This window comes from Glycine max, chromosome 17 (assembly GCF_000004515.6).
Source record: "Glycine max cultivar Williams 82 chromosome 17, Glycine_max_v4.0, whole genome shotgun sequence".
Taxonomy (NCBI): Eukaryota; Viridiplantae; Streptophyta; class Magnoliopsida; order Fabales; family Fabaceae; genus Glycine; species Glycine max.
This window is the reverse complement of record NC_038253.2, coordinates 19,265,454-19,292,580: the sequence shown is the minus strand read 5'-3', so window position 1 is coordinate 19,292,580 and position 27,127 is coordinate 19,265,454. Positions and strand designations below refer to the sequence as shown.

Sequence of the window (27,127 nt, the reverse complement as noted above, 5' to 3'; positions counted from 1 at the left end):
CCTCTAAGTCTGCTACATGCTAGGCCACACTATGAGACATATTGACCATGTCATCCACGTAAACCTCAACATTTCAGCCTATCTAATGTTTGAAGGCCCGGTCCATGAGCCTTTGGCATATGGCTCCAGCATTCTTAAGTCCAAAAGGCATGACTTTGTAGCTTGACAATTTTTTTTTATTGGTTTTGGGCCTTTATTGACGATCATCCCGAGGGTCCACATCGAATGTATCACCAGGATTTCCCTTGGTTATCTCATAGATGACCAGGGTCCTTATTGGGAATTCTTCGATAATGCTCATGACTTGACTGCTGCTGCCACCAAATGGGGAATGGGGCTTTCTCAGCTCTCTGATGGGAGGATAAAGGGCCACCTTTAGGTTCTCAACATAGCATTGTCGGGCTTGCTTATAGTCTACCTTGATAATGACAATTTCTTCCGTCAAGGTAGGGAACTTCATTTTGAGGTGCGAGGTAGAGACTATGGCTCCAAGCTCATTCAATGTTTTCCTTCCAATCAAGGAAAAGTAAGAAGTATTTGCATAAACAATTAAATATCTTACAGTGAAACTCCACGAGAACTTGCCCTGGCCGAAGGTGGTCATCAGGTCCACGTAACCTCTGGTTTGCACTCACTCGCCAACAAAACCTAGGAGTGGTTTGTAATGTGGTTTAATCGTGGTGGATGAGATTTCAAGCCTTTGAAATGTCTTCCAATAGAGTATGTCTATGGAACTTCCTTGGTCAAAAAGAACTTTAGACACCATGAAGTTGGCAATGACAATAGAGACAACCATAGGGTTGTCCTAGTTGATGGGGTTAATGCCTTTGAAATCTTTGTCTGTGAAGGTTATGGGAGGAAGACTTCTTGATGATTATATGTTGACACGGTTGACATCAAGGTCTTTGATGGCATGGAGGTGATGCTTCTATGGCTGGCTAGATAGCCCTCTATAGGAAAATTTGCCCGCAATAGTGTTAATAACACCTCTAATCTGCTAAGCAGGTTTGTCTTCCTGCTATTGTTGGGGTTGGTGAACACGCCTTTGTGGGTGATGCCTCTGCCTCCTTCTATCCTCTATTCTGTCTCCCCTTCTATCAATATTTCTTCTCCTGCAATGTTCCTCATTATTGCTAGGTAACCTGCCTATATAAGTTCTTCAATCTTGTCCTTGAGGGCCTAATAGTCTTCAGTGTTGTGGCTATGGTTACGGTGGTATCTGTAGTGCTTGGATCTATCTAGACTAGGTCTGGAAGGATGTATGGGGGGTAACTATATGGGTACCTCCGCATTGAAAGTTTGTTCGAGGATGGTGGCTCGATTTATCGTCAAAGGTGTATAATGCTCATACCTTGGTCCCCTTTTAAGAGGTTGACGCTTGTCCTATTTATGTCACTTGTCTAACTTATGAGAGTCGGTCCTTGGGCTACTTTCTCCTTTCTCATGCTTTTGTCCATCCTGTCGAACTTCGTTTTGCAACCTCAACATTTCTTCCATCTAAGTGTAGCCCTTGGCTTGATCTCGTAACTCGTCTATGCTGTTGGGAGGTTTCTTGCACAGATTGTCAACAAACCTGTCAGGTCGTAGGGCCAGTAACATGGAATGTAGCACCACCTCAGGATTGAGATTCTTGATTTAGATAACAAGTCAGCCAAATTTGTTCATCAATTTGTAGAGTGACTCGTAGTCTACCTGACATAGACTAGCTAAAGCAGCAAAATTTAGGCGATGCGATCAGCACATCACATATTGAGAGTTCAAACAGTCTATAAGGGTGTTGAAACTATCAATAAACCATGGAGGAATTCCTTCATATCACGTCAATGTTTCTCCCTAAGGGTCATAGGGAAGAGTCGACATAGGAACGCGTCGTCATTAGTATAGAGGTTTTCCTGGGTGAGGAACACATCCAGGTGTTCGTCCAGGTCGGTGGTCCCATTGTAATGCTCCAAGTTGAGCAATTTCCAACCTAGAGGTAAGTCAACCTCAATGATTCAATCGACAAAAGGATGTCATTGAGTCATCCGCCCTTCATGTCGGTGTGGATGCGAGGTGTTGTTATCATCCACGGTATCGTTGGTCTGATAGGGGTGCGATTCACCGTAGGTGCGCTCGTTGATCGTGTGAGTAGCGTCATGGTATCGTTAGTATGAATGAAAAAATGAGTGTAGAACCTGGTTATTTATAACATCGGATGGAAGCCTTGGGTCCTTGCTTTTCGAGGTTGTTACAATAGCATAACAACTTTGTTGATCACGTGTAACTGCCTTGCATTATCTTGATAATAGAGTAACAATCTTATCATAAAGACTCACATATATCAAGATCTTAACAGCCTGACCACCTAGCCGCTAGGCGCTCGAGATGGCTTTGTACAAGAAGCTTCCGCATTTTGGATCTAAGGTTGACGAGCAGGGTTTACATGTGTACTTTAGTGCCGTATCACTTGCCACATCATTTGTAGCCCTTGGGCAGTACATCTTCTATTTACATAATTTAGTTTTACGTTAGTATATTTGAATGCAGTAAAAAAATTGAAACCATCGAAATTGTGCATATATGTCATCAACAAACATCCTTCTACTAGCCAAAGCCTTTTTTCTATGAGAGAAAACAAACATATTTGAAAGAGAAAATAATATGCCAAATCAAGATTATATGAGTAGTGTCTTATAATTGTATGAGTTTCATTAAACAGAGCAAAAGAATGTATGTTGGGAGTCCAATTTATGGATGCCACAACGGACAAAACTTGTTGAACCGACATTGAATATTGCATTTTATCATAAATTTTCGTTGGCACGTTGTTTTTCTCAAATTCTCTCAAAACATATATGTAATTTCATGAGCAATGATATATGAATCACTTATAATTTTATACATGCCATTAATATCTCTCATATCTTTTTATCTTTATCTTCCTCTTACATCATAAATCACATCATACTTATATTGTTCTCTCTACTTTTACTCTCTTTGTAGGTGTTGGATAATATATTAGATGTCCACCAAATATTTTCCTAATTTCATTAGGTGAATGAGTATGATCATATCACAATTGTGTTAGACAAGTGGCCTCAGATATCTTAAGAAGGGGGGGTTGAATTAAGATATTCCAAACTGTTTCCCCTAATTAAAAATCTATTTTACTTTTTACTCAAGTTATGAATTCCCTTAATGACAATCTTCTTAAATATTAATTCAAATGAAGCAACTTGAATATGAATATAAAGCAATAATAAATAAAGGAGATTAAGGGAAGAGAAAATGCAAACTCAGTTTTATACTGGTTCGGCCACACCCTTGTGCCTACGTCCAGTCCCCAAGCAACCCGCTTGAGAGTTCCACTATCTTGTAAATTCCTTTTACAAGTTCTAAACACACAAGGACAATCCTTCCTTTGTGTTTAGAGATCCTTTACAACAAGAGACTCACAGTCTCTTAATCCCTTAGAGAATAAGAAGAAGAAGAGGAACAAATCTCTCTAGAAAGAGATGGATTTTACAGATTGAGCACTCAATTAATTCCTTAATGAATTGCAATTGAATTAGCCAAGGAATTCTTAAGAGGATAAAATGAAATTGCTCTTTGAGAGGATAAACACTTTGTTGTTCTGAAAATCTCTAAGCAATTTCGTGTTTAAGTCACATATATATAGACCATTGGTGGTCATGAGTAAAGCCTTTGAAAAGTTGTGACTCTTGAAATTATTTTTCTGAAAATCCTGTCTGGTAATCGATTACAGTAATTGTGTAATCGATTACAGCTTTTAAAATTTGAATTAAAACGTTTACTAACTGCTGGTAATCGATTACCAAAATTGTGTAATCGATTACAGCTTTTAAAATTTTGAATTCAAATTTTTATAGCTGTTATAAAACGTATTTGGCCACTGGTAATCGATTACATCCTCTGGTAATCGATTACCAGAGAGTAAAACCTTTGAGAAACACTTTTTATTTTAAATTACTTGGCCAAACCTTTGCTAATTCAATTAGGAATTCCCTTCCTAATATTCTAGTGATCATCTTGATGTTGTGACTTGTAATCTTGAAGTATTGTCTTGAATTTTAATCTTGAAAAGCCCATTTGCATCAATTGCAACACATCATCATGATCATCATCAAAACATCAAAGCCAATTGCATCTACAATCTCCCCCTTTTTGATGATGACAATACAATACCTGAAATCAAGATTCAAGCAAGCAACAAACAATTGTATATAGATAAAATGTGCATCCGTTTACTCCCCCTATATTTCGGAATTCATGATCACTTGATTTCTAAGTTTGTTAAGCTTTTTCTTAAGCTTTTTCTACAACCTTTTCTCCCCCTTTGGCAACATCAAAAAGCCAAAGACCTCGGAAATCAACACAGAGATGACAAAGGAGTAGAAAATATATAAATATCAGAGTATAAAACATAAGAAGCCAAACTCACAAAGAAGAAATAATCAAACCAAAATCCAAATAACTGAAAATGTCAACAATCACAAAACATCCAAGACTGAAATTTAAAAACCACAAGATAAATAAGCAAAGTACTTAGCATAATAATGTAAATTCTAAGAAACTAAAAGCCAAAATACACGGCTTATAAAAGATAAATAATTAGAAACTAAAATCTAAGAAGACGGAGGTGGTGGTGGAAGATCGAAACTCTGACGAATGTATCCGACATCCTCTTCAAGCTGTGTAAGACGAATGTCCATACCGGCAAAGCGTGAATCTAACGAGTCGAAGCGGTCACCAACATACGAACGAAGACCCCGTAATTCAGAGAGGACTTCATTCATGAGTGCGGAATCTTCACGTTGAGGAGGAGGTGAAGGATTACGTTCATCTTGAGGAGGGAGTGCATCCTTCTTCAGCCATTGTCCATTCCGATCTTTATGATACCCAAAGGAGGTCACTGCACCAGCACCAATTGCAAAGGAACGCTTGACTTGAACAAAGGGTTCATCATCAAGCGGAATTTGAAAATGACGCAAAAACAGAGTAATCAAGTGTGGATAAGGAAGAGGTGCATTGGCCCGTAATGCCTTTATGCATTCGGTACCGAACCAAATGGGCCCAGTCGATCTGACGACCGGTTAGAAAAGCCCACATAAGAATCAAATCCTCCTCAGAGGCTTGTGCTAAATTTTGAAGACCGAGGAAGCAAAATTCTAACAATGATATAATGCATGATGCGATTATCAAAAGTTAATGACCCGGCCAACAATCTACCGGTCATTTCAGCTTGATCATTGCAGACCATGCGACGAGCATCATGACTCGAATAATCGAATTTCCAGTCATCAACAATGGTGCCCTCAAAAGGTGCACCTTGACTGGGTAAATGAGTCAAAGAAAAGAAAAGTGACTGATCAATGACCATAGAAGTACCATGCACCTCAGACATAATAATACCATCCTGAATTTTTAAATTGCAGTAGAAGACCTTTACAAGTTCAGGATAATATGGCAATTTAAATGACATGAAATCAACAAGACCAGAATTTTGAAACACTTGATAGCAATCAAACGTTTCATCATTAAAGAACTCTATGTCTAGGTACTTAGGGTCTAAGATTATTCTAGAAGAAAATTGAGAAAGGTACCGTAGACGTTGATCATCGGATGAAAACAGTGTTGATGATCTTGGAGATGACAAAGAAGGAGGAATAGGTGCTGTGGGTGCTCCGGATGGGCCGTGACGGCGATGGGCAGTAGCGGTAGCGGTGGAGGATGATCCCTTTCTCTTCTTTGATGGCTCTGCCATTTGATGAAGTTTTTCTGGATTTTGATCGGTGGAAGTGAAAGAGGAGTGAAAAAGAGGAAGATTGGGCTTTACGGGACGTGATTTGGTGAAGAATTGAGTGAGAATCGAAGGTTTGAAGTTCTAGGTATGGAGGAAAACGTGGAGGAAGCTTTGGCTGCGCAGCAGCTCTGATTTCGTGAGTATTTATAGAAGATGACGCATTGTAATCGATTACAGGTATTGGTAATCGATTACAGGCCTAATAAGCCTTCTGGTAATCGATTACAGGATGTTGTAATCGATTACAGGCTGCCTGTTCATGTGTAATCGATTACACTGGATGGTAATCGATTACCAGAGCCTATCCTAGGCTAGTTTCTAAGAGAATATCTATATTTATGCTCAAATACATCCTATATGACTAATTTTCACTACTAATACACTAAATTCAATCATTCAATTACTATATACACAATAAATCATAAATTCTATCATAAAAACAAGAATTCAAACAAGATCAAACAAAATAATCTACAATCAAAAGGTAAAAAGTAAATCAACCAATCAATCAACCAATCAATCAACCAATCAATTCCTATTTTTCTAAATCTCTTACATCTAAGAGACCTAATTCTCTTCTAATAGAGAAAAACACTTCCTTGGGGAGAGGTTTAGTGAAAATATCAGCAAGTTGATTCTTAGTATCAACAAATTCTAATACACAATCTCCCTTTAAGACATGATCTCTAAGAAAGTGGTGTCTAATCTCTATATGTTTAGTTCTTGAATGTTGAACTGGGTTTTTGGATAGATTTATGGCACTAGTATTATCACACTTAATAGGTATGCGATCAAGAGTGATGCCATAGTCAGATAATTGTTGCTTCATCCATAAAATTTGTGCACAACAACTACCGGCAGAGATATACTCCGCTTCAGCAGTAGATAAAGCAACACTGTTTTGTTTCTTACTATGCCATGAGACAAGAGCCGATCCAATAAATTGACAAGTTCCATTTGTACTTTTTCTATCAGTTTTAGATCCGGCAAAATCAGAATCAGAATATCCTATTAAGTTACATGTTGAATTCTTAGGATACCATAATCCTAAATTGATTGTTCCTAATAGATATCTCATGATTCTCTTTACTGCACTTAGATGTGATTGTTTGGGGTTGGATTGAAACCTAGCACACATGCAAACACTAAACATAATATTAGGTCTACTAGCAGATAAATAAAGAAGAGATCCGATCATACCTCGATATTGTTTTATGTCTATAGACTGACCAGATTCATCTTTATCTAAGTAACAATTAGTGCTCATCGGTGTAGACATGTGTTTTGCACTATCCATCCCAAATCTTTTGATCAATTCCTTGCAGTATTTGGATTGATTGATGAATATACCTTCTTGAGTTTGCTTGATTTGTAATCCCAGAAAGTACTTTAGTTCTCCCATCATTGACATTTCAAATTCACTTTGCATATCAAGGGAAAACTCCTTGCACAATGAATCATTAGTGGATCCAAAAATTATATCATCAACATATATTTGAACCAACAAAATATCATTATGCTTTCTCTTTATGAATAATGTGGTATCCACTTTACCTCTGGAGAATTCTTTTTCAAGAAGAAAATTACTTAATCGTTCATACCATGCCCTAGGGGCTTGTTTCAAACCATAAAGAGCCTTTTGTAATTTATAAACATGGTTTGGTTTATCAGAAATTTCAAAACCAGGGGATTGTTCAACATATACCTCTTCTTGAATTAAGCCATTTAGAAAGGCACTTTTAACATCCATTTGATAAAGTTTAAAGTTCATTATGGATGCATATGCCAAAAGCATTCTAATGGCTTCTAATCTTGCAACTGGAGCATATGTTTCTTCATAGTCTATTCCCTCTTCTTGATTATACCCTTTTGCTACTAACCTGGCTTTATTTCTAATGATTATACCATGTTCATCCAATTTATTTCTAAAAACCCATTTTGTTCCTATGATAGGATAATTTTCAGGTTTTTCTACTAATTTCCACACATTGTTTCTTTCAAATTGGTTTAGTTCTTCTTGCATGGCAATGATCCAATTATCATCTACTATGGCTTCTTTTATAATTTTAGGTTCAATCATAGATACAAAAGCCATATTATTGCATAAATCTTTAAGAGAGTGTCTAGTTGTTACCCCTTTTGAGATATCACCAATAATGTTGTCGAGGGGATGATCTCTTGAAGTTTTCCATTCTCTTGGGAGTGCATCATTGGATTTGCCTTCTTCTGGAGGATCTTCATTGTTTCCTTTGTCATTTCCTTTGGAATCTTGTTCATGAATGTTCATATGTTCTAAAGAATCTGCAATGTCATCTAGCATATTCTTTGTTGACAATATAGCATTAGATTCATCAAAGGTAACATGAATGGATTCCTCTATATTCATAGTTCTCTTATTAAATATTCTATATGCTTTGTTTTGTAAAGAATATCCAAGAAAAATGCCTTCATCAGATTTTGCATCGAATTTTCCTAGATTATCTTTACCATTATTAAGTACAAAGCACTTACAACCAAAAACATGTAGATGAGAAATATTGGGTTTTCTACCGTTAAATAACTCATATGGGGTTTTCTTTAAAATAGGTCTTATCAAGGCTCTATTCATGATGTAACATGCAGTATTGACAGCTTCAGCCCAAAAATACTTTGGAAGAGAAGTATCATTTAATAAAGTTCTTGCAATTTCTTCCAATGACCTATTTTTCCTCTCAACAACTCCATTTTGTTGAGGGGTTCTTGGTGCAGAAAAATTATGTTCAATACCATGTTCATCACAAAATAATTCAAAATCTTTATTTTCAAATTCACCCCCATGATCACTTCTAATGGATGCAATCTTGAGATTTTTCTTGTTTTGTATGACTTTAGCAAGTTTCCTAAATCCTTGGAATGAATCACTTTTGTGTGTAATAAATAATGTCCAAGTATATCTAGAAAAATCATCAACTATAACTAAAGCATAGTAATTTCCTCCAAAACTCATGGTTCTAGATGGACCAAATAGATCCATATGCAATAACTGTAATGGTCGAGTGGTTGAAACAACATTTTTAGATTTGAATGAGACTCTTGTTTGTTTGCCCTTTTGACATGCATCGCATAGTTTATCTTTTTCAAATTTCAATTTAGGCAAACCAACTACTAAATCTTTTGAAATTAATTTATTTAAGTGATTCATGTTTATGTGAGCAATTCTTTTATGCCATAACCATGGATCATCATCTTTACTAAGAAAGCAATGATTGTTTTCTTGTTTTATGCTTAAGTCTATCATGTAAACATTATTGACTCTATGTCCTACATGCTTTACATTAATGTCATGCGTATGTTCTATAAGACATTTCTGAGAATCAAATGATACTAGATAGCCTTTGTCACATAGTTGACTAACGCTAAGCAAGTTGTGCTTAAGGCCTTCAACAAGTAGAACATTTTCAATGGAGTTTGAAGAATTTGTACCTATTTTACCCACTCCAAGAATTCTACCTTTGTTGTTGTCACCATATGTTACATGCCCGCTTTTCTTTGGAGATATGTGTGTAAAATTTGATGCATCTCCAGTCATATGTTTTGAGCATCCGCTATCTATGTACCACTTCTTTCTCAAAGATACCTGCATAATCAAGTTTTTGACTTAGGTACCCAAATTTTATTGGGTCCTTGCATGTTAGTATAACCTGAGGATCCTTTTGGGACCCATATCATTTTAATGTTACTGTAATTTTTCTTGAAGTAGCAAGTTGATATGCCATGTCCTCTTCTTCCACAGTAAAAACAAGTAATAGAATTAGAATTACATTTTTGTGTGGAAGTGAAAAAGTTTTTATGAACCTTTTGTCATTTTTCAGATTTATACCCTAGTCCATTTTTATTAGACACATATCTTTGTTTACTTAATATAACATCTAAATTATTTCTACTATATGAAAATTTTGCAAGAGAATTTTTTAACTCTTTAATTTCTTTTACATATTTATCACAACAACTACAAGAATATGTTATTTTCTTGTCATTAATAGTGGAGATATTAACTTTTTCATTTGTTTTAGAGATTGAAACTTCATTTCTAAGAAGATCTAATTCTTTGTTTAATTTTGAAATTTCATTTTCTAAATTTGAAATTGTTTTCTTTGATGATGAAACTAATTTTGCAAGTTTAATTGATTCTTTATGCAAATCAGCAAATGCATCTTGCAATTCATCAAAGGAAATAGATAAGTTGTTTGAAGATGTTACCTCTTCATCACTTTCGTAACTTTTTGCCATAAGGCAAAGATTTATCTCTTCATTTTCAGAATCATCAGAGGATTCCAAATCATTTTCATCCCATGTGATGTATGCTTTCTTTAGTTTCTTCTCACTATGATTTTTCTTTTCAGATTTTTCCATCTTTTTCTTGAAGATGGGACAATCAACCCTCAGATGTCCAGGTTGATTGCATTCAAAGCATTTTAGAGTAGAGGATGAATTTTCTGTCCTTCTCTTTGATTTAAAATTTGGTCGCCTCTGATTTCCTCTTACTTTAAGAAATTTGTTGAATCTTTTTACAAAGAAACTTAGATCATCATCATCATCTGCATCATTATCCTGATCACTTTCTTCTTGAATTGAGGATGATGCTTTAAGAGCAATTCCTTTCTTTTTCTTGTCATTTTCTTCATTTTGGTGCAATCTCAATAGTTCCATCTCGTGTTCCTGCAACTTACCAAATAAAGTGGCAAGAGACATGTTAGACAAATCTCTTGATTCAGAAATAGCCGTTACTTTGGGTTGCCATTCTCTACTTAAACATCTTAGCACCTTGTTTATAAGATCTTCATTTTGAAATTCTTTGCCTAAGGCTGCTAGATGATTTACTATATGTGTAAATCTCTTTTGCATACTCTTAATATTTTCATTTGCATTCATTCTAAATAATTCATACTCATGAGTTAGTGCATTTATCCTAGATCTTTTAACATCTGTAGTTCCTTCATGTGTTAATCGAAGAGTGTCCCACATTTCCTTAGCACTCTTACAATTTGAAACTCTGAAATATTCATCCATTCCTAGGGCAGATGTTATTATGTTTTTGGCTTTTAGGTTGTATTGTACTCGTTTTCTATCCTCTTCAGACCATCTATCTCTAGGTTTTTCTATGGTTATGCTTTCACTTGATGAACTACCATCTATTGAAACTCTTTCTACTGTGGTGGGTATATAAGGCCCTATTTCTATGGCTTCCCAGATATTTAGATCTATTGCCTCGATAAAAATTTGCATTCGGGTTTTCCAGTAGTGGTAACCCTCTCCATTAAAGATTGGAGGTCTGTTGATAGAATTTCCTTCTGGAAATAAGGAATTTGCTGAGGCCATCTTTTTCTTGAAGCTTCTAAACCTTGTACAAGAATGAAGCTCTGATACCACTTGTTAGACAAGTGGCCTCAGATATCTTAAGAAGGGGGGGTTGAATTAAGATATTCCAAACTGTTTCCCCTAATTAAAAATCTATTTTACTTTTTACTCAAGTTATGAATTCCCTTAATGACAATCTTCTTAAATATTAATTCAAATGAAGCAACTTGAATATGAATATAAAGCAATAATAAATAAAGGAGATTAAGGGAAGAGAAAATGCAAACTCAGTTTTATACTGGTTCGGCCACACCCTTGTGCCTACGTCCAGTCCCCAAGCAACCCGCTTGAGAGTTCCACTATCTTGTAAATTCCTTTTACAAGTTCTAAACACACAAGGACAATCCTTCCTTTGTGTTTAGAGATCCTTTACAACAAGAGACTCACAGTCTCTTAATCCCTTAGAGAATAAGAAGAAGAAGAGGAACAAATCTCTCTAGAAAGAGATGGATTTTACAGATTGAGCACTCAATTAATTCCTTAATGAATTGCAATTGAATTAGCCAAGGAATTCTTAAGAGGATAAAATGAAAATGCTCTTTGAGAGGATAAACACTTTGTTGTTCTGAAAATCTCTAAGCAATTTCGTGTTTAAGTCACATATATATAGACCATTGGTGGTCATGAGTAAAGCCTTTGAAAAGTTGTGACTCTTGAAATTATTTTTCTGAAAATCCTGTCTGGTAATCGATTACAGTAATTGTGTAATCGATTACAGCTTTTAAAATTTGAATTAAAACGTTTACTAACTGCTGGTAATCGATTACCAAAATTGTGTAATCGATTACAGCTTTTAAAATTTTGAATTCAAATTTTTATAGCTGTTATAAAACGTATTTGGCCACTGGTAATCGATTACATCCTCTGGTAATCGATTACCAGAGAGTAAAACCTTTGAGAAACACTTTTTATTTTAAATTACTTGGCCAAACCTTTGCTAATTCAATTAGGAATTCCCTTCCTAATATTCTAGTGATCATCTTGATGTTGTGACTTGTAATCTTGAAGTATTGTCTTGAATTTTAATCTTGAAAAGCCCATTTGCATCAATTGCAACACATCATCATGATCATCATCAAAACATCAAAGCCAATTGCATCTACAAATTGATGCTAATAGTATAAATAAGAAAGAAAAAGTGAAACTTGAGTTTAATCCTCTCATTTTTTATCATAAGAAAATTTAGCAGCACTCTTGTCAATAAATGTTTTAAGAATACCGGTTACAAGTTAATAAATGAAAAGTTTTCATTGAAGTTCACTATAAGTGCTTGGTGGCACACATTAATGTTATTTTATACTAGTTAGTATTGCCTAAAATGTATTGTAACTTACTAAATTATGACTCATGAATTACATGTAAGTCGATCTCTTATTTCATAAGCTTTGATAAATTTCAATTAATAATAAACAATCTATTAAAAAAACGTTTACCAGCTAGCTTTGCTAGAATTCTTCTTAGCGTAAAAATTGAGGTGTGAAAGGAAAATGCAGCCAAGAAAATGTAAAAATATTAAAGAAAAAGAGTGATGTACACCCATGTGGTTTAAATTAAACTTAGAAAGAGACAAGTCGATAAAATTAATAAGTTATTAATATGATTAGAAATATAATCGATGAAAGGAGAACAACATTGAAAAGGGATTTAAAATATGGGAATTTCCATAGTATAAGAGAAATCTAAGAATTTTAATGAAGTTATTTTTACCGATATTTAAAAGGATAAAACTTACATGTAATTTTATAGGAGTTGTATATATGGTTGCTTAGTTATCCGTAGAGTATTTTACCTCGGTTTTAATGCAAATCTTTTTTTGTCTTATCATTAATGTAAAATTCAAATTTTAATTGAACAACACACATCTATAAAATTGTATGCAATCTTTGTCGTACCTATAAAGAGCGAGAGTGAGAACTTGTTAAATGCAAACCTATACTCAAACCATTAAATTTGTGTTCACTCTAAGGTGAGAGAGATATAAACTCAAAATGTATGGAAGAAACCATGTACCTAGCTTGTTTGAATAGTGTTAAACGCAAGTGAGAAATAGACATCATAGCTACTTGATTGAGAAATCAAGCAAGAATGACATTCCTCACATCCTCACTTTCACACTATTGTTGCTAATGTTGTCCCTGTGACTCCTGCTACGGTGAGAAGAGAAATTATGCCTCAATGGGATGATGTTGCTCCTCTTGTTATTGCATCTAGTAAGACTCAACATTCTCGAAATTTCCAAGAACCAAGGAAGGATACTACAACTCCACTTGGTTCCCAAACCCTCCACCATTACTAGGCTCAAACCCAATATTAAACTTCATAAATTCTTGCTATTGTCGCTGCTAATGTTGATGATGTAAAACTTGAAGGGTTCCTGAGATTAACAATTGTAGGAAACCAATAGGATCTTGAAATCTATGATTCTCACACATAATAGATAAACAATGCGTATCTTTCTCCATAGTGAGACTTCTCTCTGGTGCACTTTGATTCCTTGAAAGAGGAGAGAAACAAGATTTCACTCCCTTGACTATTCTTTTTATCTCTTTACGTTTGTGATGGCTAGGGGTTTTGAGAAAACAATTTTCTATCAGGATAGGGATCTTATTTTACATTAGTGGGTATTAACCCCTTTATAAGCACTACTCACATCAAATAGTAGTTACCTCTAGAAATTGCTCCAATTTAACCAAATTACAATTTAGTCCTTAATTATTAATTAGTTCCTACATAAGTCACATGCCTCCCACATGAGACATTAATTCTTACATTCTCCCACTTGGCTCATGTGACATTACCAAACATTATGGACTAAATAAATAAATAGATTAAACTAACATAATGTGCATTAAAATAACTAGATCGTTCTATACATCGGATACATCATAATTTCATGATTAAGAATAGGAACAAATTTGAGTCATGGTGGTTGTACATCACTTAATTGACATAGTCCCTTCCATGTACTACAAATTAGTCTTCTTCTTAATATGACCATTAGTTAGAAGCATACAATTGGTCCAACATAATGTCTTTATTCAAGACAAAACCTGTTAAGATTACTATAATACAAATATGCATGCAAACATAGAGAGCAGGTAATCAAAAACATATCATAAATGAGCTAAGAGTGTCAGTAAAATGCATAAGATAAATTACACTTAATGATCATTAATAACAATAATGCCCATATTTTCAACATGTTTTATAATGTCTTGGACGGTAATCCCTTTGTCAAAGGGTCAGCTATCATAAGGTTTGTGCTAGTATGTTTTATTAACACTCTTTGTTTCTGAACTTCTTCCTTCATGACAAAGTCCTTCAATTCCATATGCTTAGCACCTTTAGAGTACTTGTCGTTCTTAGAGAAAAATATTATTGCAAAGTTATCACAATACATTTTCAGCGGCTAGCAATACTTTCGACAATTCCAAGCCCTGAACTAAAGTTTCACAGCCAATGAGCTTGAATTGTAGCCTCAAAACATGCTACAAATTCAGCTTCCATGGTAGAAGCAGCAATAACTGATTATTTTCCACTCTTCCACGATATTGATCCTCCTGCTAAAAGAAATACATAGTCGAGAATGGATTTTCTCGTATCTACACATTCAGTAAAGTTTGAGTCTAAATACCCAATCACCTCAAGGTGATCAGACCTCCTATATGTAAGCATGGGATCTTTGTTCCTTGTAACTATCTCAGAACATTCTTTGCAGCTTTCCAATGTTCAGCTCCCAGGTTACTTTGATATCTTCCTAACATTCCAGCTGCAAAGCTTATGTCTGGTCGAATATAGATCTGAGCATACATAATACTCCCAACAACTGATGCATATGGAATTTCTTCCATTTGTTTTCATTCTAGATCATTTTTAAGACATTGTGCAAGACTAAATTTGTCTCATTTCTGAATTCGAACGGGTGATGCTAAGCATTTTTCCATCCTGAATCCCTCTAGTACTTTATGATATATGTTTTGTGAGACAAGCCTAACAATCCTTGTGATCTATTTCAAAATATTTCTATCCCTATCCCACAGCTTGCCTAACCCATATCTTTCATTTCAATGTTGCTAAAGAAAAACTTCTTAGTCTCATGAAGAAAACCAAGATCATTAGTTGCAAGCAAGATATCATCAACATACAAAATTAGAGAAATAACCTTACTTCCACTGATCTTCAGATATATACATCGATAAACAGTATTTTCCTTTAATTCAAAAGAAACAATGGTATCATTAAACTTCAAATACCATTGGCGGGAAGCTTGCTTAAGAATGTATATTGATTTCTTTAATTTTCACACCATGTGTTCCTTTCCTTCAACTAAGAAGCCCATTGATTGGTCCATATAAATATTCTCCTCTAAATCTCCATTAAGAAAGGCATTTTTCGCATCCATATGATGTAGCTCCAATTCATAATGGGCTACTAATGTCATGATAATCCTAAAAGAATCTTTTCGTGAGACCGGTGAAAACGTCTCTTTATAATCTATGTCATCTTTCTGAATAAATCCCTTAGCAACAAATCTAGCCTTGTAACATTCAAGGTTGTCATGAGAGTCACATTTAGTCTTGAAGACCCACTTACAACCAACTCTCTTGCAACCCATTGGCAATTTTATGAGGCCCCAAACACCATTATGTTCCATGGAATGTAGCTCTTCTTTCACGGCATCTAACCACTTATCAGAACTATCATAGCTTATAACTTGTGAAGATGAAACTAGATCATTATCATTAATGCTTAAGTCTTTTTCTCTTTCATGTAGGTATACCACATAGTCATTCGAAATAGTTGGTCTTCTTTCTCGTTGAGACCTCTTTAATGCTACTTTTTGTGGTTCTTCCATAATAGGTTCATTATGTATCATGGATTCATTATTGTGTTGCCCTTCTTCATTGTTGGTTGGAACAACAACTGAATGAGTAATCACCTTACTGCTAGAGGCAGAAGTTAAAGGGACTTGCACTTTAACTTCTTTAATTTCCACATCTCGTGGAACTGTACTCCCATTGATTTCACCATTTTCAATGAACCTTGTATTTTCAGTTTCGACAATTCTCATACAATGATTAGGACGATAAAACATATATCCATTTGACTTTTTTGGATAACCAATGAAATATCCATTGGTTATTCTTTCATCCAATTTTCTTTCTTGTGGATTAAAAATCCTTATTTCTTCCTAGCAACCCCAGACATGCAAGTGCCTTATACTAGGTGTCCTATTCGTCCACAGTTCAAAAGGTGTCTTTACACTTGCCTTACTAAAAACCATATTCAACAAATACATAGCAGTTTTCAACGCATGCATCCACAAAGATAGGGTAAAGTTGAATTTCTAATATACTCTTATATCCATTAAAGTTATATTATGCCTTTCTGATACACCATTTTGCCATGGTGTACCAGGCATTGTGTATTGCGCACAAATGTCATGTTTCTGGTGGATTTTAGCACATGGACTTGGGTGTTGCCCAGTTTCATCCTATCTTTCGTAGCAACTCTCACCTTTCTGTCTAATTGTCTTTCTACATCATTCAAGTAAATTTCTAAGGCATCCACTACCGAGATTTCTCATGCAGTATGCATAATTTGAAGAAGCTGAGTGCTTCTTATAGCTCTTTTCTTTGTATGTTTTGTTTGTTTTCCCTTAATGCAATCCACACAAGTATTTAGATCTGTAAAATCTAGATCAGGAAAAATCTCATTCTTTATTAATTTTTCCATCCTTTTTCTAGAAATGTGACCTAAACGTTTAGGCCACAAGAAAGAAGATCATGTATTCATTAAACTACGTTTAGTGCCAACATTATGATGCAAAGTTAAAACAGTTTCAGCATACAAACCATCTAAATTCAATTTATATAAACCATCACAAAGAATACTAGTACCAATGAGATGATTATGCTTAAATAAACTAAAACATCTATTACCAAAATTAAAAGAGTATCCAATTACATCAAGTTTAGATAATGAAACTAAATTCCTAGGTACCTAAAGAGTTTTCAATAAATCTAAATAATGCTCAGTGTCAAGTTTTAAACGATAAGTTCCAACTGCTTCCACTGAAGCTTTCACTCTGTTCCCCATGAAGACAAACTTCTCATTTGGATTTATGGTTTGAATTGTAAGGGATCCCTACATAGTATTAGAAACACAAGCCGTACATTTAGAATTAATCCACCATGTATTATGGGGAACTTCAGTTACGTTTGATTCAAAACATACATGAGCATTAGCTCACCTTTGTTTTCGAACCAAGCCTTACACTTTGGGCAATCCTAGAAGTATCCAAATTTCCCACAAAAATGGCAATTATTACCCTTTGATGCCTTCTTCTGGAATTGCACAGGGTCCTCATTGATCTTTAATGGCCCTTTTCCTTTATCATATTTCTTCACAAATTTCTTTCCAGCTCCTTGATTCCCTTGGTGGCTTACATAGTGGACTGAGTAACTTCCTTGATTCTTAAGTATCGTTTCTTCTTGAACTAACATATTGTGTGATTCATGCACATTTCATTTATCTTTTATGGTATTATAGCTCATTTGGAATGAGCCATACTCAAATAGTAATGATTTCAAAAATAAATTGTACAATGAAGTTCTCATTCACAGTCATTCCCAAGGTCTTGCTGCAATGTTTGTCATCTCAATGACATGCTCATGCATAGTACATGAACCATCAAACTTCATGGTGGTCAATGTACTCATTAATGTTCCAGCAAGAGACTTATCAGTTTTTTAAGAGTGCTCTCCCACTAATACCATAAACTTTTTAGCACTATCGATCTTAGGGAGAATTGTCTTAGTATTGTCTGCAACAGTCATTCTCATGAACATTAGGCTAAGTTTGATAGATCTTTTCCAAGATTTATAATGGGCTTTCTCTTTATTGCTACTAACATCAATAATAGTAGCAAGCTTCTCTTCCAATATAGCAAGATCAAGATTCAAAACACCGAGATGAAATTGAACTTTCTCATTCCAGTCAGAAAAGAAGTCCATTAAAAATTGGTTAGATGATACATGAGAATTCAGTGAATTGAGAGCAGTTATTGCATAATAAATTTCACATAATTGTTTTGAGACAAAATATATGTCATGGATATAATTCATTTAGATAACAATCAATGTATACTAATGTTCTCCTTTGGGTGATACACCAACACACAACATGCAAACATGATGAAGCTAATAAAACTCTTAACATTATTTGGCAATTAAATATGCACCAAATAATAGTACCTACTACCTTTGGGTATATAAAGAAAACTAATGATACACACAAATTACCTACAATTATATTCACTGATTATAAGAACAACTAATCAACTGTTGAACGGTCCATAAATGCCTTATATAACATAGCATCCATTATTTTATGAGTAATTGAAATAATTATTAATTTAGAATTAAATAACCTTATAAATTTGGCCACTTTGGTGACTAACAAATTCATTATACACTTAATTTCAAACAAATATATAGCCTATACGTATTTACTGCTACCAATAATTCATAGCATTCTCACTAATTTCAGACCAAACCATAAAATAATATTCATTCATTCACATTATAACCAATAAAAAAAAAATCCAATCATGTTCACGTATAGGATCTTTCTCCAAAACAAAACATTAATTGTCGTATTTCATGTTATTACAATAATATCTATGGCAAGGGAAGTGTTATTCATTCTTCATTCTCTTATGAAACAAACCGATCCCAAAAGAAAAAGAAATCGCAATTCAAGGTGTGCATGTTTGAGAAATTATTGTTGATGCAGTGCCGCACAAAACATTCACACCAAACTTTTACTACTTCTTAACCTTTTTTTCTCATATTCACAACATTGTAATTATAAACACCAAAAAAATGCAAACATTATGCAATGGCAAAATAAAACAAAATAGAGAAGCTCTCTAGAAGTATTTGCCACCAAAACAACATAATAATATTCTGATTCATTATAAAACCTTGGCCATTCAAATCAATTCTTTATCCATATACATGATACAATATTATACTTGCAGTGGAAAAAAATTCCTAAATTTCATAATTAGGATTCATGCATAATTGGAAGAAAATAAATCATTCTTGGAGAATCATAAATTTCATAACACATGCTCTAATACCACATGTAAAACTTTAAGAGTTCCTGAGATTAACAATTATAAGAAACTAGTAGGATCTTGAAATATATGATTCTCACACATAATAAATAAACAATGTGTATCTTTCTCCATAGTGAGACTTTTCTCTAGTGCACTTTGATTCCTTGAAAGATAAGAGAAACAAGATTTTGCTCCCTTGATAATTCTTTCTATCTCTCTACGCTCATGATGGCAAGGGGTCTTGAGAAAACACTTCTCTGTCAAAAAGGTGACCTTATTTCACGTTAGTGGGTATTAACTCCTTTATAATCACTATTCCCATCAAATAGTAGTTATCTCTAGAAACTGCTCCAATTTAACACAATTACAATTTAGTCCTTAATTATTAATTATTTATTTATTAGTCCCTACATAAATCACATGTCTCTCACATGAGACATTAATTCTTATATATGATCCCTATCTAAGAGAAACATTTGTTGAGCTTCTAGAAACTCTTGTTGTTATGGGTCCCAAACCACCATTTGTCCAACATCGTGCCCAACCAAAATATGGTTGGACATGACATTGAACATTGGTTGATCCAAATGAGGCACAACATTAACACCACCATGTTGTAACATTCCAAGATTGGCTAAAAGAACCTGCATGGCCTAGGGTTGAGGTAGGTTGATAACTCCTTCGCGTTGTGTACCTTTGTTGTGATTTCGCATAGTCATTGTTGCAAGAGCAAGATGAAGCCCACGCAGCCATACATGGGGTCGCGCAAACGCACCTCCGTCTCATACGCCAACGACTTGATGGTGTTGTAGCACTGCGCCACGCTAAGCTTGCTCAACAACTTTGACACGTTATTGGGGTCGAACAGAAAGTACGACATGAAAGTACGGTGCAAACTACTACGGGTTGTCTGATAAAAAGTATGGCACAAACACACACTCCTGTGTGCACTTTTGCTGCATAAGCTTGCACATTGCCCATGGTGAATTCGACGACGACAATGGCATCTTCTTCCACAACCTCCCTTCCTCTTCCTTCATCGTCACCTGAATCAATCAATCAAGTCGATTCGTAGTTAATGATTATTCATTTAATAATAATAATAATAATAGTAATAATTATTGTTGAGATTGTTTTTAATTATTACTTAAAATAGACGATCTAACTAATGATTATTTAATTCATCTTAAATTCTCAACCGCTTATGAGAGAGATCAAATCACGAATGTGTATGGAAATAATTAACCGATGACAGGAATCATAGGTGTTATCAAATTAACGAGAATGCATGTAATTATAAATTTTCAGCGCTACTTCCACAAGCAACCCTTCTTCAATGTTGCTATATATTATTCTTGTCATTTTTTCATTTATATATGTTGTGTGTAATGGGATGATTTCTCGGTGGATATGGTACGAAACTATTTTAAAAAAACTATCCATATTATTTATTAATTTTATACAAATTAGAAAAGTAAGTATTTATTAACTTAAATTATAAACAAAATTGTTCTGGACCTAACCAGACTCATTTCGGCCCTCTAAGCAAAGAAACCAAACATGTTGACCCAATTTTCTAGGTTTCTGCTAGTTTCACAACCTTTTTCATTTTTTCCCCAAACTATCTTGCTAATTATACTCATCTCATCTCTATGGCTATGGCTATGTTTGGATGAAAAGGTAATTAGAAGTTGAAAAGGTAACCAATAGCTGAAAGGTAAAAAATTAACTTATTAAATTATAAGTATTTGATAAAATCAATTATTGAAATAGCTAAATAACTAGTTAAAATCCAAAAAAACTAACTAATAGTTGAAAGATGAAAGATGAAACAATTAGATTATTAAATTATAAGTGTTCAAGAAAATCAACTGTAAAAATAGCTAAAAAGTGTAAAACGACATAAAAATAAAAATCATAATTTATTTTTAAAAAAATAATCAAAAAAATTAATAAATATATTAAGAATAAAAAAGAAAGAAAGTATAAAAAACTAAAAGGTAAAGCTTTAAGAAATGCTACTCAAAAAATGCTAGAAGGTAAAAAAAAAAAACTTATTTATTGAATAATGAAACAAGTTTTTCAACTAGTAAAAAAATTAAAAATGAGTCGAAATATCTTGTCAAACATAATCATTTTATGTGTGATTTAATTCTCTTCCGGGAAAAAAATAAAAAACACACCCTACCCCTGATCGTCGTCCTGGTTCACGGCTTCCATCTCGTTGAGTACCATGTTCCACAATGGTACAACTAAAATGCAGATTGCAGAAGAAATTACTGTTTAATCTACTATTTTACTTCTCTTCAGAAATCTCCTCGATAAGTTGCTCATGATGGAGTCTTATTCTAATGTGAGGTACACTTTTCAGTCTTCACTGTATTCAACAGCCTTGTATCAGGGACGCTTGAATATGTAAAGCATTTTTAGGAACTCAAGAAAAAAGGCCAAGCCATTAAGGGATGTTTGTGTGGTTTTGGCTTAAAATTAGTCCATATCAAATAAGAAACTTAAGTATGATGCAATTTGGTTCAATTTCGATTATTTATGAAATCCAAACCAAACAGCATTCGGTTTAGTTTTTACGATTTGAAAATTTTGCTAATGAATATAAAAATAATGTTTAAAAAATTTATTATAATTGGACAAAACTTGAATAATAGTTAGTTCAACAATTAACAGTATAAATGATCAACATAAGGTTTCTACTTGAATAATAATCATTCCGCTTAAAAGTAATCATTCAACTTAAATAATAAATCATTAAATTTAAAAGTAAAAACAATGTGTAATATTTTCAAGTTCTGATGGCTAAACTTAAAAAAATAAAATAGTAAGTGTTATCGTTAGAGAAAGATATCACTGCAAACACAAAGAGGGTCACAGAAAGAGCGATTTTAAGCTTCATGTTTAGGGTTTCACGAGCAAGGAGAGATTGAGTGTTAGGCATTTTAGTCTTAAATTTAGACTAAGTGTAAGTGTTGTTGTTTCACATAAACTTATAGCTACATTGTCATATATGTATATGACTAATATGAGTCCTATATTAAACTCATGAATGCGGTTCGGTTTGATTTGATTTGGTTTCTGCATGTCAAACTGAAAACCAAATCAAATCGCACGGTTTGGGGAAAAACAAAAACCAAACCAAACTTATATCCTTTGATTTTTCTGCAGTTTGCGGTTTTTTTAGTTGATTTTTTATTTTACGTTTGGTTTGATTCAGTTCTAAACACCCCTATAAGCCACTGTGTGAGTAATGAATGGATGGACCCTGGCTCAATTAACAAACAAATTGCAACAAGTACAATAAAACAACATAAATATGGTTATTGCTTCCTGCATCTCTTTTATGGCTTCGGAAATGGTCGATCTGAAATGTAATAGTACATTCTGGAATACACCCCTTTTTTTGGCTTCCAAATTTTCCAATTCAGAAGGTAATAGAAACATTCTGGAAAGGGTGCAAGAAGCAACTTGAAGGTGCAGGAGGAAGTAACAGCCCAAAAATATTGGATCGCCTCTCATGACGAAGGCATGTCTTTCAAAGCAGTAGAAAATGAGTTTGGTTAGAAACTAAAAATATGCAGGGAGATGCTAGGTGCACCCAGCAATATTGCTGGTGCACCCAGCAATTTTTATGAATGGGCAATTTTGCCCTTTAATAAAAAATTATAAAAAGCCCCCCCCCCTCTCCGGAAGAAACTTTCCTGCTCATTCCTTCCGCGAAGCTTCTTCTCCCTCTCCGCGAACTGCTTCTTCTCCCTTCTCCGCGAACTGCTTCTTCTTCTCCGCAAGGCAAGCGCGAACCTCGTCTTCTTCTTCTCCGCGAACGAGGTTAGTCTCCCTAACTCCCCTTTGCTTGTATGATACTACATTGTTGTAGCAGTGGAACCTTAGGATAGTTACCTTAGGATAGTAACCTTAGGGTAGAAGACGAGAGGAGAGGACGCCGGAAAAAATGGGGAAAGGAGGCTCACGGCGGAGCCTTCCGGAAGACCCGTTAGGGGTTCTTCCGGAAGAAGTGTTCTTCCGGAAGTAACCAAACGTCTTCCAGAAGAACACTTCTTCCGGAAGACTCCCGGAAAACCTCATCCGGGAACTTTCCGGAAGAAGTGGTTCATCCGGAAGAATTCCGGAAGACGCGCTCTTCCGGAAGAACTTTCAAATTTCCAGAAGACCTTTCCGGAAGAACCACTTCTTCCGGAAGTGGTTTTTTTTTTTTTTTTGCTTTTTTTTTAAATTTTTTTAAACAGAAATTGTTTTGTTTTTTTTTAAATGAATTATTGTATTTATTTTGGTTATTTTGTTTTTTAGATTTTATGAAAAATGAGGTTTGGGTTTTTGATATCATGTTTTTTTTATAATTGAAATTGTGTATTTTTACTAAATATTAATTTGCAAATTTTTTTTTATAAAAGTAGTTGTGTTTCTTTTTGTTTATTGTTTATTTTTTAAAATTAGTGTTTTTTCTTTAAAAATGAAGTTTTCTATTTTTATAATTAAAGTTGTGTGTTTTGGAAGTTTTATAAAAATACTAATTTTTTATAATTAATTAGTTTTTTTATTATAAATGAAGTATTTTATTTTCTAAAAAAATTGTGGATGTTTACTAAATAATTTTTTTTACATTAGTTGTTTAATTTTTTTTTAAAATTAAGTTGTGGATGTTTAGTAATGAATTATTTTTATATTAGTTGTGTTTTTTTTTATAAATGAAGTTGTTTATTTTTTTAAAAAAAATTAACTTGTGGATGTTTACTAAGTAATTTAGTTGTGTTTTTTTTAAAAATGAAGTTTCTTATTTTTTTTTTAAATTAAGAGTTGGATGTTTACTAATTAATTTTTTTTTACATTAGTTGTGTTTTTTTTATAAATGAAGTTGTTTAATTTTTAAAAAAAATTAAGTTGTGGATGTTTAGTAATGAATTATTTTTATATTAGTTGTGTTTTTTTTATAAATGAAGTTGTTTAATTTTTTAAAAAAAATTAAGTTGTGCATGTTTATTAATAAATTTTTTTTACATTAGTTGTTTTTTTTATATATAAATGAAGTTGTTTAATTTTTTTTTTAAAATTAGGTTGTGTATGTGTGAAAATAATTTGATTTAAGTTAGTCTTATTTGTTTATAAATAAAGTTGTTTTTTTATAAAGAAAATTGTGTATATTTTGACTGAAAAAAATACGTGTTCGACATGATTTACAGATCATGGCCAGAACACGAGGTTTAGGTCGTGCCATAGGTAGAGTTGTAGGCCGAGATAGAGCTGCTGACGAGGATGCTGGCGATGTTCCCGAGAGGCGTAGGCCTACTGCCTCAGCCCGTAGGCTACGCGTTCATCAGATGACTACGGAGGGACGTGATATGGCTGAGGACGTCGCTGACATGACTGATGATGTCCCTGAGCAGCCTACGGAGGCACCTGAGATGCGTGCGGACGCACAGGGTGCTGATAGTGGTGAGGGGTCAGATGGTGATGATGCTGCAGAGGGATTCCCTGGTGGTCCACGTGACCCGTCAATGCTCACATCATTTGCCGAGCATGTTGCACATGCCGTGTGGAGTGGACAGGTATTTTAATTTGTTAATTATTTGTCATTGTTTCTTTATTTGTTTATGATTAATTTTTTTTTAATAATTGTATAATTTGTACTTCAAATCAGGAACATCCTGATTTGAAGTTAGTGTCACATGGGAGGAAGGTGACACTGATTGGGAGGCCAGCGCCTGAGATTGAAGGCCTGGTGGCTGCCACAGGATTAAATCCACTGATAGATTGTTCAGTTATTACTGGCGATCCTGGACTTATATCCGCATTTGTGGAGAGGTGGCACAGTGAGACTAGCACCTTCCACCTTCTTGTAGGAGAGCTGACGATCACATTGGATGATGTGTCGTCCATCCTACATTTGCCCATCACTGGCGCCTTGCACAGTTTCCACGCTCTTTCTACGGAGGAGGCCAGATTCTTGCTTACGGAGTTGCTGGAAGTGTCTGCCGAGGAGGCCAGAGCCGAGACAGCACTCACACGTGGAGCATATGTACGATTAGGATGGGTTCGTGACATTTATGAGACCAGATGTTAGGCCCGGCGGTGGATTGTCGCAGCTCGCGCTTATCTGCTGCACCTTGTCGGTTGCACTCTTTTTGCTAATAAGAGTGCAACATACGTGCATGTGGTCCACCTTGACGCTTTCCGGGACCTCGCTCATAGTGGTGGTTACGCTTGGGGGGTTGCCGCGCTGGTTCATATGTATGACCAGTTAGATGAGGCTTGTAGGACCACCACCCGACAGCTTGCGGGGTACTTGACGCTACTTCAGGTAAATTTTGTGTTTATTAATATGTTAGGTTCGATTATGATTTAAACATGTTTTTATGTTATGTTAACCTCAATTATTGTGTAGTGTTGGATCTATGAGCACTTCCCTAGTATGCACCAGTGCGTGACTGACGATACATACCAGGAGACGTCCCCACGTGCTTCCCGATGGTTGACGTCGAAGGCGCACATGAAGGGCATCACAGGAGCACCCTACAGGACACGTTGTGATGGTTTGACCGTCACAGATGTGTCCTGGTTGCCGTACACTGAGCATCGGGGGGTTAGGACGTTTCAGGAGATTTCATCGTTCCAGGGTCAGCTCAGATGGGGTCCTATGATCGTCATAGTTCGACCGGAGAGGGTGGTATGCCAGTTCGGTTACATCCAGAGCATCCCTCCGCCGCCTGTTAGTGCACGATTGTCACACGATCAGATAGATGACAGGTGGATGGAGTTTGCGGATCACTTACTACCTGCGGGTCAGCTTTGTCTAGTGCCTGGGCAGGTATCTGCGGATTACATGGAGTGGTTTTTCCGCATATCTCACCCTTTCATGGCACCGACCCAGGCAGGTGACCAACAGAGGGATGCACCAGCTGCAGACCCTGAGGACTACATACAGCCGCCCAGCCCCCAGGTTCCAGTGGCATTTGACCCCCCTCCACATGTGGTAAGTATATTTGCGCGTTTAATGTTTTATGAGTTGTTGTTTATTTTAAATTTCATAATAAATATTTTTAATGACTTTGACAGGATGATTACGAGGGATATGAGGCGATTGCACAGAGGTTGGAGCGTGTGCTCAACCTTAGGATAGTCACTGCAGGCACAGAGTTATATGACATTATGCAGGACTGCCTGACGATCGCGAGAGGGGGACCCAGTGCTGATGGGACGGTCAGGGCTCGTCAGAGACGCCGCACGGACCATTGATCATTGTATTTATTTTGTTGTGTTGTAGTTGACATGAATATTTGTAATTATTACAGTTTTTGTTTAATATAGTTGACGTGTTTTGCACAGTTTATTATTTTATAATATAGTTTATTATTCCGATTGTTTGTGGTCCTTAAGCGAAGTTTACGGTTGTTTTAAATTTATTTTTAAAAAAAAGGGAACCTAGAATCATGAGTTTTGTTTGTAAGAATTACATAAAAAATAAAAGTTTTTAAAATGATTAATAATTCATAAGTGAACCCTTTTTCCATGTTCAAGTACCCATGTTTGTAAGAATTACATAAATGAACCCTTTTTCCATGTTTGTAAGAATTACATAAAAAACATAAGTTTTTAGAATCATGAGTTTTGTTTGTAAGAATTACAGGAAATAGACCATTTTTCCATGTTCAAGTACCCATGTTTGGGATTTTTTGCGTGGGTGTGCCAGTGCCCTGAGACAATGGAGGGTGGCCATTTGTCATGTTTGGACGTCAAAGAACCCAAAAAAAATAGTCTCGTTCCCTGGTTCCGTCAAC

At 35.0% G+C, this 27,127-nt stretch overlaps 1 protein-coding gene and 1 non-coding gene across 2 annotated transcripts in view; one reads left to right on the top strand and one right to left on the bottom strand.

The window, feature by feature from the left end:
* The first annotated feature begins 812 nt into the window (after positions 1-812).
* LOC100791230 (50S ribosomal protein L25) overlaps positions 813-27,127 on the top strand; it is a 37,065-nt gene continuing 10,750 nt past the window's right edge. Inside the window, exons 1-2 of the mRNA XM_041011401.1 lie at positions 813-919; positions 1,006-1,137. Coding sequence (XP_040867335.1) covers positions 813-919; positions 1,006-1,137 — 239 coding nt within the window. The remainder of the gene's footprint in view (positions 920-1,005; positions 1,138-27,127) is intronic.
* On the bottom strand, positions 6,001-6,115 carry MIR4363 (microRNA MIR4363). Its single transcript, NR_126604.1, has one exon. It is a non-coding gene; the product is annotated as a microRNA MIR4363 (primary transcript).